Genomic DNA, 15,224 nt, shown 5'->3' with positions numbered 1-15,224 from the left:
AACTGTTTGAGTGCCAAAAGTTGTTTCTTCTTTGTTCGTTTGCTGCTCTATTACTGGCAACTAATGAATTATTGCAATGACAACCGGTACAATTTGTTCTGTGGGGGACGATCAGGTTTCATTGGTTTTATACAGCTCCATTTAAAGTTTAAACTGTTGTCAAGTTTCAAGGAAATTGAACAGTTCGAAAACACTGTCTTGAACTCAACGTTTTTTTTTTCACGAACGCGTCTTGAACTCGACATGTCATAAACCTGAGCAACATCTATAAAATAGACTTGCATAATCTCAATTGTCAAACCATTTTTGGATATTACATTTTGTTAGCTGCATGTACTTCGTTTCCTATCAAACCCAGCACTAGAAGTGAATTGACTGTACAGAAGCTAATAACATTTGACTCTATCCTTAGTCTTCAGGCCTTTTAGGCCCTTGTAACACAAGAGTGAAATGGAATTCCCTTATTCCATCTGGCACACCACAAAGTCAAAAATTACATGAGTATATACAAATATTTTACAGGATTCAGGCGCTTGATAGTTTCCATCCATGAATTCATCATTCAGATTTGAAGGAAGTCTAAAATTTGGCATGCCATCTTGATTTGCCTAATATCCTCCTAATCGCTTCCTTGGCTTCTTCAAGTGTTTCTACGCTGTAATGCAGCTCAAAGGCTATCCTCTGGATGTTGAACTGCAAAATCCCACAACAAAAGCATGAGGAATATATGGCATCAATGACAGTATAACAGACACGATAAGAACCGCCTACTGCTTATGAAAACAAACATTACAGTGCGAATCTATGTAAAGTGCACCAGATCTATGCAGTTCAGATCATTATAACAATAAAATGAAGTAGCCTATCCAGAAACTAATAGTAAGTAGTGTTCCCAAATATTTTACCTGTGCACCTTGTCGAACTCGTATATCAATACCTTTGCTATCAATTGATATAAGAGCTGCATCATCTACCTCTATTTCGGTTGATAAAAGCTCTTTCAAAGGCTTTGAGTACATTGCATTAAGTTCCTGATGAAAAGAATAAACGATGCAATGAATTACTTCTGCAAAGAGCCCAAGAGAAATCGAAGACTTTCAAATAGTCTAAAGGCTGAATACGCAAACCATACATGTTTCCCCAAAAAAAGAGAAAAAAACTCCCCAGGTTATTCTTGAGCAAAGAATCATAGCCTTACCTTTAAACTTTGCTCCCCACCATCAGTCGCAATCTTATCAGGTTTGAGAGCCTCGTATTCTTTCACATCTAACCAAGCAACAGTGCCAAAACCTCCAATGAAATATATGTCACTGGAATGTTCACAATTCACAAACATTATGAAAACCACAGAAGAAGATCGATAGCATGTTATGAAAGGGTGTGTCAATCAATAGATACCACAAACAATTGTAAGCTACTAAACTTTGTGAAATCCCACATGCTAAATAAAGAGCCACAATTAAATATTGAGAGAAGTAGTTATCCATGTAGCAACTCCAAAAACTACCTTATTGTCTGCATTTTGTAATAGTAAAAGTTGCCCCACTGATGGGATGCCCACTGTTGGTGCTTCAAAACATACTGTTGATGAGCCCATTCCTGAAAAAAAATAACTTTCAAGTCACTATTTCCGTTGACAAAATCAACCAAGACCTGAAGAAAAGAAAAATAATGGCAGAGATAATCACATGTAAATAGTTTTTGCTTGTCTTCCATTTCAGACTCTGTTGGCCATGTTAGTTATTTGTATCATATAACTCACATTCTTGGAGATTAAAAACCTCAGGTACAACCCATAGCTCATGTCTGGGTGTTTTTTTTTTTTGGTCTTTTTAACTTTTTTAATTGGAATGGTGGTCAGTGAAACGGTTCCAGAGAGTACATGTCAGCTAGGATAAAACGTAAGAGCTACCCAGTGGTCCAGCTCAATTTGGAGAGTCAAGAAAGGTAGATACCAGGTAATGAGGTAAACTGGAATAGTGAAAAAAAAGCCATACTTCAGACTTCAGTACAAGTCAATTTACCAAGGCCTTGTTTAGTTCTAAATTTTTTCTTCAAACTTCCAACTTTTCCATCACATCAAAAATTTCCTACTCACATAAACTTCCAACTTTTCCATCACATCGTTCCAATTTCAACTAAACTTCCAATTTTGGCGTGAACTAAACACACCCCAAATAGAGTAACGTAGCCAACAATGATATCAAGGCATCATAAGGAATTAATGAGCAGGTAGCAGTTTTGGTACAAACCTGCAGGTCAGCAGGCAAGGGAACAACATCACCAAAAATTGTTACACGTGCATTTGACAGTCCACTCCATCCAGGCACCTGAAGAAAGAAAGATGAGAAGCTTTAGCAAAAAAAATAACCTGGATATGATTATGAAATACATCAAAATTACCTGTACAACGACTGTGCACCTCGGATCTTCCAGAAGATTCCTTGTGTGGATGGCTAAAGGGGACAGTGAAAAAATGGGGTCTGCATAAAGAAATTGGGGGAAAACAATCCTCATAAGGGGCGGTATCCAAAAAGTTGTATACAACAAAAAAGGATGATTGAGAACTTACGTCCCATTGGATCAGGTGCAAAATCCACTAGAGAACCAAACGGGTATCCTGCACGTCGATGATGCATCCGAGACATGACAGTACACAGATGAGCAAACCGTGCCTGGTTTTGTACAAGTGGTGAATCTATCAAGTTTTTTTTTTTTTGGCTCGGTATGATAAACCCAAGTTCCCAAACATTTTGCATGAATCACGATTACTAGCTACTGATAGATCGTATTTAAGAGTCCACAGTATTTGGATCAGATACCTGCTCCATCAGATTGCGAACAGCTCGAGCCGGTGGGGGTAAATCATGAACAGAAGTCGCAGTGTGTACGCCCCCTGAAATTGGTGTTCTGAATAGGCCGGCTCTAGATCCACCAGAGTTGCTCCCACCACTCTCACCATGTTTACTTGTTTGCGTATGATGGCTATCACTCTTGCAATATATTATAAAAAGGAGGAAAACAATCATCTATCGTGGAATCTTGAATACCTCACAGACATTAAATAACTAATCAATCTTCCTTCTTAGCCTTGCAATTTTCTAAGTTCTTCCTTATAACAAGCAAAATCTGTATCAAACTATCAGTTACTCTCCTGTTAATTAAAATAAAATAGAAACATCCAGTTTCCCAGCTGATTAAATTAACTAAAATGTCACCAAACCCAGCCAATACATAGCCAGCTATCCATTGATTTCATTCATCCAAAAATATCTCGAGTCAGAGAGAGTGTGCCTACCTCGAGGAAGGGCAAGGCTTCCGCCTGGTCATCCGCATCACTGGAGGAGGCCGGAGAGCCCTCCTCCCCTCTTCGTCCTCCTTCGGCGGCGCTGGCGAGGAGCCGCGCGCATCGGCGGGGAGCGCGCGCCTGCTGCAGCTGCAAGCACGCGGCGGATTTGACGCTGGAGGAAGGGATCACCCAGGGCTTAGGGAAGGCCGCGGCGTCCGGAGGGGCTCTTCTGCGGGAGAGGGAGCGGGACGGGGATGGCGACGCTGCTCCGGCGATCGCCGGCGGCGATGTGACGGGGGATCGCACGAGTGGCTCCATGAGCGCGCGTGCCTATCTCGTACGGAGTGTCTCCGCTAGTGGGCGAACCCTACCCGCGGCCTAACACGCTGACTAGTGGGCCCCCACGGCCAACATTAGGCGTAACGGGGCCTCAAAGTCAGTGACTTCATGGGCCGGAACGGGAATGCAGCCTCCGTTCTACGTCGCCCATTACGCCGTAATAGTTTATTATGGATCAAATGTGAAGTGTTCTACTCGCTTTAATTCTAAAATATAACATCTCATTTTGGGATATTTTGGGACTACATGGACTAAACAACATATCAATGTTGGCTGAGCTGCACGATTAATATGTACAAATCAAACGAATATTTACTTTCCTATTCATATTTCTTCACTTTTTCCATTTATATTATGAATTAAAATTCCTTCAAACCGAACAAATCTGGCCTTCGGATCGATATACTCCGACATAATAATTCTTCTTGCAGTTTCACTTTCACAGAAGAAAAACTGAAAATGCCAAAGCTCCCCACAGGCCACATCACATTGTGGTAATAATGTTCTCAACGCAGTTTCAGAGAGGGAGAAAAAAACATGAAAGCTCCCCATGGCAGGTCAGTGTGGTAATAATAATAATGAAATAATTGCTGTGTTGCACATGTAAACAAAAATATTGGGTAGAGAGAGAGAATACAGGGAGCCAACTTTCAAAGTGGGGGAAAAGCTGTTACCATCCCAATACCCTAAAACTTTGAGAACTACTTGTCATTCTTCTGTAAAGCTGTTACGTATAATGTAGATTCTACTACCATTCAAAATTATGCCCTACATCTTTCTAAAAGCAAAGAATAGAGCAAACAAAAATGAGAGTATTTACAGAGGGGATCTTTGCCGCTGCTGCTGCTGCTTTCTTCAGTTCTCTATTCCAGCTGAGGCAGGACAAATGCATCTCGAAGACAACCTGAAGTTGATTCGCAGCTGCCAATACGAGTATCCTTGTAACGTATCCAAAAGAATCAACAACATTAGCGCGGACTACTTTCTTTGTGTAGCTTGCTATGGAGTATAGACATACTACTGTACAGTAGCTCACCAAAGGAGATCACTACAGCTGCAAAAATACCATTCAAAGAATTTAATTAGTATATTGCTGAGACGCAAACACGACTTCATCATGCAAATATCATGTAGTTACACCAAAAAGGGATGTGTCATGAGCTATGTGGATTGTGGAGACAGCATACAACAAATCAGTAGAAGTTTGATGCTAACTCATCGATATTCAGACCAAATATTAACGGTGGTCCAGAGCATTTATTAAAGAAAGCTTACCATTTAATCTTGCTCATATTTAACTCTTATATGTCAAACCTAAAATTATTTATCTTCACCAATGCCTGTATTGAACAAACTTGTACAAGATCTTGACTGGAAAGTGCATATCATGAGTGTTTGGGTTAGATCACGAGGTAGAGTTAAAGAAATAGATTGTGAATTTCTTTCGATTTAGTGTAAAGAACTATAAAAGGTACACACTGCTTAATTATATCTCTTCTGAACAGCAGGGCCTGCAGGTAGCCAGGTGGCATTAAGTGAAAGTTAAGTGCAAAGTTCAAACTCAAGCATAGATGCAATAAAATATGATTCACCGAGCACATTGTACAGATCACCACAGGTAAATAGCTGCAGAGCTATATCGCTCAAATTTTAATGACAGACAAAAAGCATCACTTACCTTTACATATAATCTTCAAATAAAACTAGCAAGCAATGCATGCAGCACAATCCAATATAGCAAAACGCCAAGTCTCAATGTTGGTTGTCTCATGAGCAATCTATCTCCTGAGACCCTGTTAAGAAAAAAGAAGGGGGAACCCTGAGAAAACACCTTTAATCAGTATTCGGTAAGAACTGAAATTGTACTCACCACATTCCATCAATCCTATCTGATATAGGTCGAGTGAACTTTGGAACAATGTGTGACATCGTCAGTGACTTGAAACCATGTGCTGAAATAACAAACAGGAGGTCAATCGGAGAATGAAGCGGACACTTCAATTTGAATTAAGTATACCAGGGACTAAATTTACCTTTATCATCATCTTCATCATCTAATGGCTTGTCCTTCACCTCTACATCAATAGCAACTTGGTCGGTATTGACTTTTCGTGCCCCTCGAATCTGAGTGACAACCGCAGCTGGGCTTACTTTTTCATTCTGCGTTGGAATCAAAGCATACAAGTCAGCAGGGTTAATATTAATTTGTTTCATACACTTTGTGCAGATAAACGACACATAAAAAAAGCTCACTCACCACTTGCTCAATCTCTGAAGTGCCTGGCAAGTTTATAAATCTGCTAGGTTGGCCTGATGTCCTGTCTCGACGAAGCAACCCTATCTGAGAATCTTTTTGGCTCAAAGAAGATTCAAGAGCCTCTGATTTACGCAGCAATTCTTCCATTCTGGTTCTCTCAGCCTGTAATAAAGAATCTTTACTTTGCAGGGTCACCCTTAATTCATCTGATTCAGATATCAGAGATCCTATTTTCTTCTCCAACATATCCATATATACAGGAACTTGAGTGCATTCATAATCATTCGTGCTATCACAGTGTACACTAAACTGCAATAGTGCAGTTTCCAACCATTTAGTAAAATCATTTATCTGAGATGAGTACTTCTTGTTGCTCTCTTCAGTTGTTAGCAGTTCATTGGTACTTCTCGTGATTTCTTGCCGCAGAAAAGAGATCTCTGAATCTCTCTCTTGCAGTTGTGACTGTAGGTTTTCCACTTCAGCAAGAAGGCTTTCAGACAAGCTATGCAACTCATCAAACTTGTCAACAGTTGTTGCAAGTTTTGTCAAGGCTTTGGTCCTAGAAACTTCAAGACTCTTTAAAGCGAATTCTTTTTCTTGAAGCATTTTCTCTAAGTCATTGCTTTTGTTCTCCAAGACCTCAAGCTCCCTTTCTTCTTCATCAAGTGCTTGCATCAAACCTTCAATCTCTGCACAATACATAAAAAAAATATCAATAAAAGCATAAATGAAAAAGGATAGTTCATGAAAACAATATCATGTTATTACAAACAAAACACAACTAACTGAAGCAAACCCAATTAAAGAAAACTGCATTGGCTCACCTTGGTCTTTTTTGCTAAGTTCATCACTCAAGTCCTTTATTCTTCCATGCTGATCATGTGCCACTGCCTCCATATCTTTAAGCTCGCTTACTTGAGTCTCTAAATTCTTCTTCTGATTAAGCAACATTTCAGAGTGTTTCTCTAAGTTGTGGATTTCCATTCTAGCATTTTCAAGCTCAACAGATAGCTGCTTCGCAGAAGATTCAGCTTCCTTTACCTGAGATGCAAGTTCTGCACTGATTGTACTTATTTGGATATGTTTTTCTTGAAGCTCCTGCTGCAATTCAAGAACAGTGGCCTTTAGTTCCTTTGTGTTGCCTTCGTTACTGTTCTGAGTAGTCTTTATGGCCGCAACTAATTGATTAACTACTGATTTTATATGGTCATCTGCAGATAAATGGTTCTGCACAACAGAACAACTATGGTCACCAGACTCAATACCAGTCATCCCTTCAATCTCAGAAACTGAACTAGTGCATGCTTCATAAAGCAAACTCAAATTTCTGCGCATTGACAAAATTTCCTCATCTCTCTGTTTGATCTCTGACTGTAATTCAATAATATTCTCTCTCAAAGATTCCAACTCAGTATTTTGAGAAGTAAATTTGTTCTGCAAGTTGGACATAACATTGAACAGATCGGCAGCTTTCCGGTCAACTGAAAAACCATGCTCGTGAATCCTACTTTTGAGATCATTGCAGTCATTTACACAATCAGCTACAGCATGGCATGCAGTAGCAAGATGATGCAAAATCTGGGTTTCATCGGCATTGTCCAACGTAATTTTCAGTGGAACATTTGGAATATGAGCCATCTGCGAGGAGCAAGTCTGACACATCAGAAAGCAATATTTGCAAACCCAAAAGAATAACTCTACCAAAATATCATGTAGTACGATGAATTATGAGTTGTCAAATACTACCAGAATTTCATGTACCACAAATAATTACATATAAAGCAGCAATAAAAAGATAATGGTCATCTGGGTTTCTAATTGTATTGAAAATCAACTCCAAGAAAACACATTGATTTCCCTTTTTTTGACAGCAACATATTGATTTTTTTCATGGTGAATCGAGTACAGTTAGAGTGATAAAGAAGTGTGAGTCTCATCTTTAAAAAAAAACACATTTCAGTTATCTAATTATGAAAAACTCACGAGAGTTAGCAGTAAATGCAAGAAAAAGGGACTTATTTTGATCGATATCATTTCCGACATTTCTGAACAGCATAATATTTTCTAAACCATAGGAAGTGTTGTGAGTTTATATATATGTCAATTTTTTTAAAAAAAAACTCATTGAAATTACCTTGCTGCTTATGCTATTTGACAAATGATGATTAGATGTGATGGGTATCTCCACCATACTCGTGCTGTCCATCCATTTATCAGAAGATTTCACAAAGCTCTCCATGTAGTTGATAATGTCCACATCCTTACTGAAAGTGTTGAGAAGATGATGTAAAAGTTCAGAGAAGATCTCTCTTAGTTGACTGCTGGTGGAGTTCAGCTCCATCAAATGATCTATCTGTTTCCTTTTTGTCTGTGACTGCATATGCATAATACGTTCAAGATGGCGAACGGCATCAGCTCTAGCAGACTCTACAACACTGTTCTGCTTAAATGATTCCGACAGTGCAGCTTCTGCTTTGACCAGTTCATCCTGCAGGTTGTCAGCTCTTTCATGAACTTCATTTAGCTCAGCCAGAAGCAGCTCTGTTGCTTGCTTCGATTTCTTCACTTCATTTTGTAGGTCAAGGCAAAATTTCGAAAAATTTTCAACCTTGGTGATTGGGTCAGTATCGAATTCTCTACCAATATCCACTGTACTCAGAGAATTTAATAATCTACTCAGATATTGGGTTGCATCATGCAAGCTCTTCTCATTCTCAGCTAATCGACCCATCAACGAAGATCTCTCAGATTCAAGTGATTCGATGTGTTGTTTCCTTTCAACTTTTAGTTTTTCTATCATAGTGTTCATCTCTTCCATAGTTTGCTTCAGGCTATCTCTATGTTGCACCAGGCCCTTCCCTTTTCTTACAGCAACATTTAGTTTCTCTCTCAATGAGGTGCATTTTTGCTCCTCCTGACCCAGTTTCTCTTGCAGATCATCACGCTGCTTAGTCATTGATTCTAGTTCAAGCATAAGAGATTGGTACCTATTCATCTGTTCGGCACCATCTCCCTGCAACTGGTCTATTTGAGCACGTAGAGTCTCCAGTTCGATTGTTAGTAATTGTGTCTTCTCCACAGCTTCATCACGTTGTTGCTCAACCAAGGCCAGACTATTGCGAGTGTGTTCTAACTCACCACTCAAAGTATTCAATGCCATCTCTTTTTCCTCCATACCCCTCTCTGATGTAGAGGCATCTTTAGATATTTTGGTTTCCGAGAGTGTTTCCATCTCCGCAGAACTGCGAACAGTTGATTCTGACAAATGAGTCTTATAGCCATCTATAAGTCTACTCAACAGACTACCCAAGCACAACACAGCAGCACCAACACCAGCACCCGATGGGATTTCAGTATTACTGTCATCCTGCAATGCATCTCGTACTAAATCCATAAGTTTTTTTATCTCCATTTCCATATCATGGTAAAGCTTGCTCTCCTCAGTCTTCTCAGCTAACTTCTCCTGCAGTTCAGCTAGATCTTTCCGCAAATTATCTCTGACAAACTCATCCTGAACAGCTTTCTCAGAGAGTCCAAGGAAGTCAAATCTCAGTTTCTCCAGGCTTTGTGAGAAGAATTCCTTCTCAGCCTTTACAGCAACTATCTCTGCACTTAGTTCAGAAATCCTTTTGTGTGATTCTTCTAGGTCAGAAATTAACATCTCAGAGGAATCCTCAAGGTGCTCAATCTTCAAATGTAATGCATCTCTTTCATGCTCAACCTCCAGTAGCCTGTTTCCCAACCAAGCTATTCTATCTTCCGGTTCAAGCATCCTGAACTGCTGGGGGATGCTAATCTGACCAAGGACTTCTTCCCATTTCTGTATAAGATTGTTCCTCTCCACTAGAGATTGTTCCAACATGTTATTGTGCTCAGCAAGTTCATAGAATCTCCTATGTAGCTCATCGTATTTTATTTTTATTTCTTCTGCCCCTGAATTTGAATTTGAGTTTTGTTCATCATTTATACTATCAATGGCCGCACCAGACTCAGAATTCCCATCCACAGATGATTGTTTATTACCATCAGGTACAGTAAAAGAAGCACCAACAGCCATCTTTGACAGAAGTTCTATTTTTTCTACTATATCTCTAAAATGAAAATTCTCTGGCAAATCTAGATCTTCTAACACTTCTTCAATTCTCTGAAGAACAGAATCCTTTTGGAGGAATGAGTCCCTTAAAGCAGTGGCTGAATTCCGTATGTAAGAGAGCTCTGACTCCAAAGCTTCAATTCGATCTGCATCCGCATAGGACTTGATCTTGGCTTCCAACTCTATCAGCAATGAATCCTTTGACTGCAGTTCATGTGCAAGCTTCTCAAGCTCCCCAGACTTTTCCAACAGGGTCTGCTTAAGGCTGTCCCGCTGAACTATCAATCCCTTACCTTTTGCAACAGCGATGCTAAGCTTTTCCTTGACAGAAGAAAGTTTCTGCTCTGATTGTTCAAGTTCAAAAACCTTCTTCTGAAGTTCAGCACGTGAAGTTTCGAGAGCACTATCCAGCTTTGTCAAGCCATCCCTCAGGACTGGAACTTCAGTTTCTAGCTGAATGTTTAACGTGCTGAGCTGATCAATTCTACCCTGCAGGTCAAAAAATATGGGTACAATTTCCTCTTTGATCAACACAGGCAAGGACACTGACCACTTTTCAGATGAACTTTGGCCAATAATATTGCTTTCTTGCAAACAGATCTTTGATAAGCGGATTTCTTCTGCCATATTTTCAAATTCTTCAATGTATGAAGCCACACCCTCCTCAATACATGGCAATAATGTAGTAAGAATATGGTTTGCCTTGCTGGACATTTCCATCGAAGAAAGTACTGTTGATGAATGGCTTGTGGAACGATGAACCATTTTTTCTGCTATAGCGAGGCATCTACCATGCAGTTCATCCTGCGCTTCAATTCTACTTGTAGAAACCGATTTAAGCTCCTCGTTCAGCAAGCTAAAATCGTTCATACTTTTTGTCAGAGAACTGCTGAGAGCTTCAGTTTCTTCACATTTGCTCAACAATCTTGACTCTAGGTCAGTATTCTTTGATAGCAAATATTGCCGCTCGTGCAATAAACTCTTCAAATGCTCAACAATGTCTCCATATTGACTAAAAAGAGCTTCTATTGGTTCTTCAGCATTGTATTCGACACCTGATTCATCTGGATTTCCCAATGAGTTGAATAGAAGTTCCTGCAGGGAAATGTACATTTTCTTGACAATTCCATGTGCATGTTTACTCCTTTCTTGAACATCAGAGTGTGCAGTTTTGAGCTCCACCAGAGAAGCATTAAGCTTAGCATTGTCAGTTTGAGCATGCTCTAGTTTCTCCTGAAGATTTTGAACTAACTTAGCAGCGCATTCCACAGAACTCAAAGCAAGAGAGCCAAGACCTTCACTCCCACCCAAATCACTAGGAAGTGCATTTTTACTCAAAGCGCTGAGCTTATCGGTTACTTCCATGAGCACATCTGTCAAGGACGTCCTTTCCTTCTCAAGAGTGGAAATCCTTTCAGTCACATCATTCTGCAAAAGTTCTGCTTGATCAATGAGCCTTCCAGCATGATTATCTGCATCCTGGTGTACATTAGCAACTTGACTAACCAGTTGATCAATTGTGTCCTTGTAGTTGCTCAGCTTACCAGCAAACCCATCCATTTTGGCCACAAGAACTGCAGTATGCTCTATTTCTGCTTCATGCTGTGACATAAACTTCACAGAAAGTTCTATTCTGTTGCACAGCTCAGCCACATATTCTTCTGTCTTTGCAATGTCTGACGTCATAGCCTTCAACTTCTCCACAAGGCGGCATATCATCTCCTGAGTTAATTTTCTTAAATTGTCATGCTCTCCCTCAGACATCCCAAGATCTTCCTGATTTCCTTTTGACTCAAAGGACTGAATGAGCTTTGATACCAGCACACGTCCATCAGACCGAGAAGAAATCCTCTCTACTAACTTTTGAAGGTCACGCAAATCACCTTTAGCGACCTTCAGATGGCCTTTCAGTGACTGTAAAGCAGTAGAGTTACATGAGTCATTCTCAGCGACTAGAAGCGGACGCTGATTATCATCATGTCCAATTAATTCAGGACTTGTGGTTTCTCTTTCCACATTTTCAACAATGATTTCTGATGAGTCCAGACAGGCCTCATTGTCTTGATGTGCATTCCGGGCTTCACCCAGCACAACATTGCACTTAGCATACAACTCTTTGGTTATAGTTTGATAAATATCGACGCTGGTACTTGTGTAAATATTTTCTTCAATTAATTGCTCCGTAAGTTGTCCAAAGTATGTTTCCATATCTCTGGCGTGCGACTCAAGATGCTCATGTTTGGCATATGAAAGATGCAGCTCCTCCTTTGTTTCAGACAAATCTAATAAAAGGCCCTGCTTTTCATTAGATAGACATAAATTGTCCTCCTCAAGTTTCTTGATTGCTTCTTTTTCAAAGGAAGAATTTGCAGATAACTCCAAATTATCATTTTGCAGTGTTTCCAACGAATTCCTGCAACTTGCTAATTCAACCAAAGTACGTTCCATGTTCTCCTTGGTGGAACGCAGTTCACACTCTAAATCTGCACATCTATTACTGCCATCATTCATTTCCTCTTTCAAAGAAGCTAAACTAAGTTCAAGGTCAGACAGATTTGACAAAACCCTTTTGTTTTCACTACACAGATGCTCCCGCTGCTCCTCAACTTCCTTTCTAGCTTCTTTCTCAAAAGTAAGAGTCGCAGTTAGCTCCAGGTTCTCCTTCTGTAGAGCTTCCAGCATTGCTCTGCAACCAGCTAACTCATTCAGAATTTGTTGTGTGTTCTCCTTGGAGGACTGTAACTCAAACTCCAGATGTTCGCATTTATTGTTGCTAGTATTGATTCTGTCTGTCAGAGAAGCTACAGTTAGTTCAAGTTCTTCCTTCACAGTATTCATGTCCGAGAGCTCATGTCTACATTGCTGAAGCTCTTCACAGACAGCTAGCTTGCTTTTTTCAGTCTCTTCTAGTAGTACCTGGAGATTGATGACTTCATTAGAAGACTGTGGTGTATCATCTGTATTCAGGTCTGCACTCTCATCCATCTGCAGCTGGAGAAAATCCCTTGACATAGTTGCCAAGTAGAGATGCCTCTGGATATCCTCTAAATGGTATGGCGCCATGTCTTGTGATATATCACGTGCAAGTAAAGCTTGGTCAATCTCCTTATGCGGAGGAAGAGAGACTGCCCCAATTGACTTAGCATGTAAACTCAAATCATCTACCGTGACAACTCCCTCTGTAGCATTTGCCACACCTGGATCTTCTTGAACAGCAGCTTCTTCCCCCAGTGCATCAGCTTCCTTGTCAGTGTCTTCTCTTGAAGTACTCTCAGAAGCCTCATGTGAAGCTCTAACATTCAATTCTCCTTCACACTCTACCACAGCACCAGATGGCATCCCAGAAACATCAATCTCCGTTTCTCTAGCCCTTCCTTCCCCCTTATTAGTATTACCAGCTCCAATGTCTTGAGAGTGACCAATGATATCTGTAATTTCTTTGGAATCAGAACTGGTCGGCCTCTCAACAGGGTACATCTCCACCTGCTGGTGTTCCTCTGCTTGGCTGTCGCCATTATCATCAGCTATGTCACCTTGGGAAGATGTGCACAGCTCCGTGTTTTCCTTTAAACTATTATCTGGCAGTTTCTCATCAACATCCATCTCCACTGGCTGAGCTCCTTCTATAAGAAGGCCAGAACCATCTGCACCGGTAACCGGGATCGTTGCACCTTCGCCATCACCTGGTCCAGGGTTTACATGCTCTAAACTGCCATGTTCACTTACACCTACATCCTGTGCATTACCACCACCATCACCACCCTCCTGTACAGGCAAGACATCGGCATTATCCACATCGCAGGACTCCGCGGTATCAGGCCCCTGCCCATTGCATTGCTCCACCTGCGACCTCGCCGCTTCCTGCATTGAAACATCAGTGTTAAACACAACAAGCACTGATCCAAACCCCCACCCACACCCACCCAGAAGGAGCACAAGCTTCACCTCAAACGGCGTGCGATGACTAGCACCGCCCTCACCGGCGAGCAACTTCAATCCAACGGGAGATTTCGGCTCCGGCATGGCCTCCTCCGCGTCTGCCCCCGACTTCGACGAGCCCTCCTCAGCCTCCGCCGCATCCGCCTTGGCTTCGGCCTTCTTACCAGGACCCCTCTTCTCCTTCTTCTTCCTGAACTGCTGCAGCTGCACGCCCATGGCACCCAACACTCGATCAGACCCAAAACAAAAAAAAACCTCAAAAAAAAAATCATCAAAAACAACAACGAGCTCGCGGGATTCAGTACCTTCTGACGCCCAGCAGCGAGGAGATCAGTGCGGTTCCTGTTCCCGCCACCGCCGCCGCCGCCCTTGCGATCCATGCGGCGAGATCTCTCCCCGGGAGCGGGTCAAGCAAGACTGGTAGGCAGCATCAATTCCGCCAAACCCTAGCCCCCAGCGCGACGACCAACCCCCGAACCAAATCTGCGCTCACGAACCGAAGGATCTCGGTGGCCGCGTGCCAATCCGCGGCGGCGGGGGGGAGAGAGATCTGAGGACTCCTCCCGCGGGTGGAAAAATGGCGAGGGAATCTGGGGGTTTGGATTTGGGGGGGATTCGGGGAGGAGGAGGAATTTTGACGCGAAATTTTTTTTGAGATTTCGTCGCGGTTCACGTTAGCGTGCGTGGGCACGGGTTGGTGGTGGGGTGGTGGTGCGGAGGTGTCGGTTCGTTCGATCGAGAGGGAGAGAGGTGCGAGACGAGCAAGGAAGAAGACGGGTTTTTTTTTTCCCCTCTTTTTCGTTCTTGTATCTAATTAACCCTTTTCTTGTAGGTGTCGTTGATCTCTCAATTTCGTGAATGTATTTCGAGCCATGTGTTTTTCATTTTTTTTTCTTTCTCCTGTGTATTGTTGTATATGATGGTGATGGATAAAAAGAGCATATTCTTTTTGAGAAGCTTGTGAAGAAAAAGGAACAGTTTTAAGGAGATTATTATTGGTTGGTTTGTTGATGAAGAAAAGGCACGTGAAAATGCATGGGTATTTTTAAAAAATTAAAGTCAAAATGCATGAAAGTTCAGACTATAACGGATAATGGATAATATAAAATAAGTGTTTGCCATTTATAAACCACGTTTTTCTTTCTTTTTTGGGTCATTTTCTCAAGGTGTTGTTGATCTCTCAAATTCGTGAATGTATTTTGAGCCATGTGTTTTTCATTTTTTTTTCCTCCTTTTGTATTATTGCATATGATGGTGATGAACAACAAGTGAATATTCTTTTTGAGAAACTTGTGAAAAAAAGTTTA

At 41.2% G+C, this 15,224-nt stretch overlaps 2 protein-coding genes across 2 annotated transcripts; both read right to left on the bottom strand.

Moving 5' to 3' along the window:
- Positions 1-264: 264 nt before the first annotated feature.
- LOC4328299 (uncharacterized) lies at positions 265-3,641 on the bottom strand. Its single transcript, NM_001409320.1, has 9 exons — positions 3,299-3,641; positions 2,823-2,993; positions 2,573-2,675; positions 2,404-2,483; positions 2,253-2,330; positions 1,508-1,599; positions 1,199-1,310; positions 906-1,031; positions 265-693 (listed from the first exon to the last, which is right to left on the bottom strand). The coding sequence occupies exons 1-9, from the start codon at positions 3,605-3,607 to the stop codon at positions 580-582; spliced, it is 1,185 nt and encodes a 394-aa protein (NP_001396249.1). The 5' UTR covers positions 3,608-3,641; the 3' UTR covers positions 265-579.
- Positions 3,642-4,161: 520 nt separating this feature from the next.
- On the bottom strand, positions 4,162-14,692 carry LOC4328298 (trans-Golgi network-localized SYP41-interacting protein 1). Its single transcript, XM_015769232.3, has 9 exons — positions 14,223-14,692; positions 13,924-14,121; positions 8,020-13,839; positions 6,710-7,523; positions 5,886-6,574; positions 5,662-5,788; positions 5,499-5,580; positions 5,307-5,421; positions 4,162-4,682 (listed from the first exon to the last, which is right to left on the bottom strand). The coding sequence occupies exons 1-8, from the start codon at positions 14,295-14,297 to the stop codon at positions 5,322-5,324; spliced, it is 7,905 nt and encodes a 2,634-aa protein (XP_015624718.1). The 5' UTR covers positions 14,298-14,692; the 3' UTR covers positions 4,162-4,682; positions 5,307-5,321.
- Between the last annotated feature and the right edge of the window lie 532 nt (positions 14,693-15,224).

Source organism: Oryza sativa, chromosome 2, assembly GCF_034140825.1.
Source record: "Oryza sativa Japonica Group chromosome 2, ASM3414082v1".
Lineage (NCBI taxonomy): Eukaryota > Viridiplantae > Streptophyta > Magnoliopsida > Poales > Poaceae > Oryza > Oryza sativa.
This window is presented reverse-complemented; position numbering and strand designations above follow the sequence as displayed.

Excerpts from the sequence above, each read along its gene's own strand:
- LOC4328299 (NM_001409320.1), bottom strand. The coding sequence starts at position 3,607 with ATGGAGCCACTCGTGCGATCCCCCGTCACATCGCCGCCGGCGATCGCC. Across the intron at positions 2,484-2,572 it reads TGCACCTGATCCAATGGGAC|ACCCCATTTTTTCACTGTCC; the intron begins GTAAGTTCTCAA and ends TTCTTTATGCAG. Across the intron at positions 1,311-1,507 it reads TACAAAATGCAGACAATAAG|TGACATATATTTCATTGGAG; the intron begins GTAGTTTTTGGA and ends TGAACATTCCAG.
- LOC4328298 (XM_015769232.3), bottom strand. The coding sequence starts at position 14,297 with ATGGATCGCAAGGGCGGCGGCGGCGGTGGCGGGAACAGGAACCGCACT. Across the intron at positions 6,575-6,709 it reads ACTTAGCAAAAAAGACCAAG|AGATTGAAGGTTTGATGCAA; the intron begins GTGAGCCAATGC and ends TGTATTGTGCAG. Across the intron at positions 5,422-5,498 it reads GATAGGATTGATGGAATGTG|GGTCTCAGGAGATAGATTGC; the intron begins GTGAGTACAATT and ends TTTTCTTAACAG.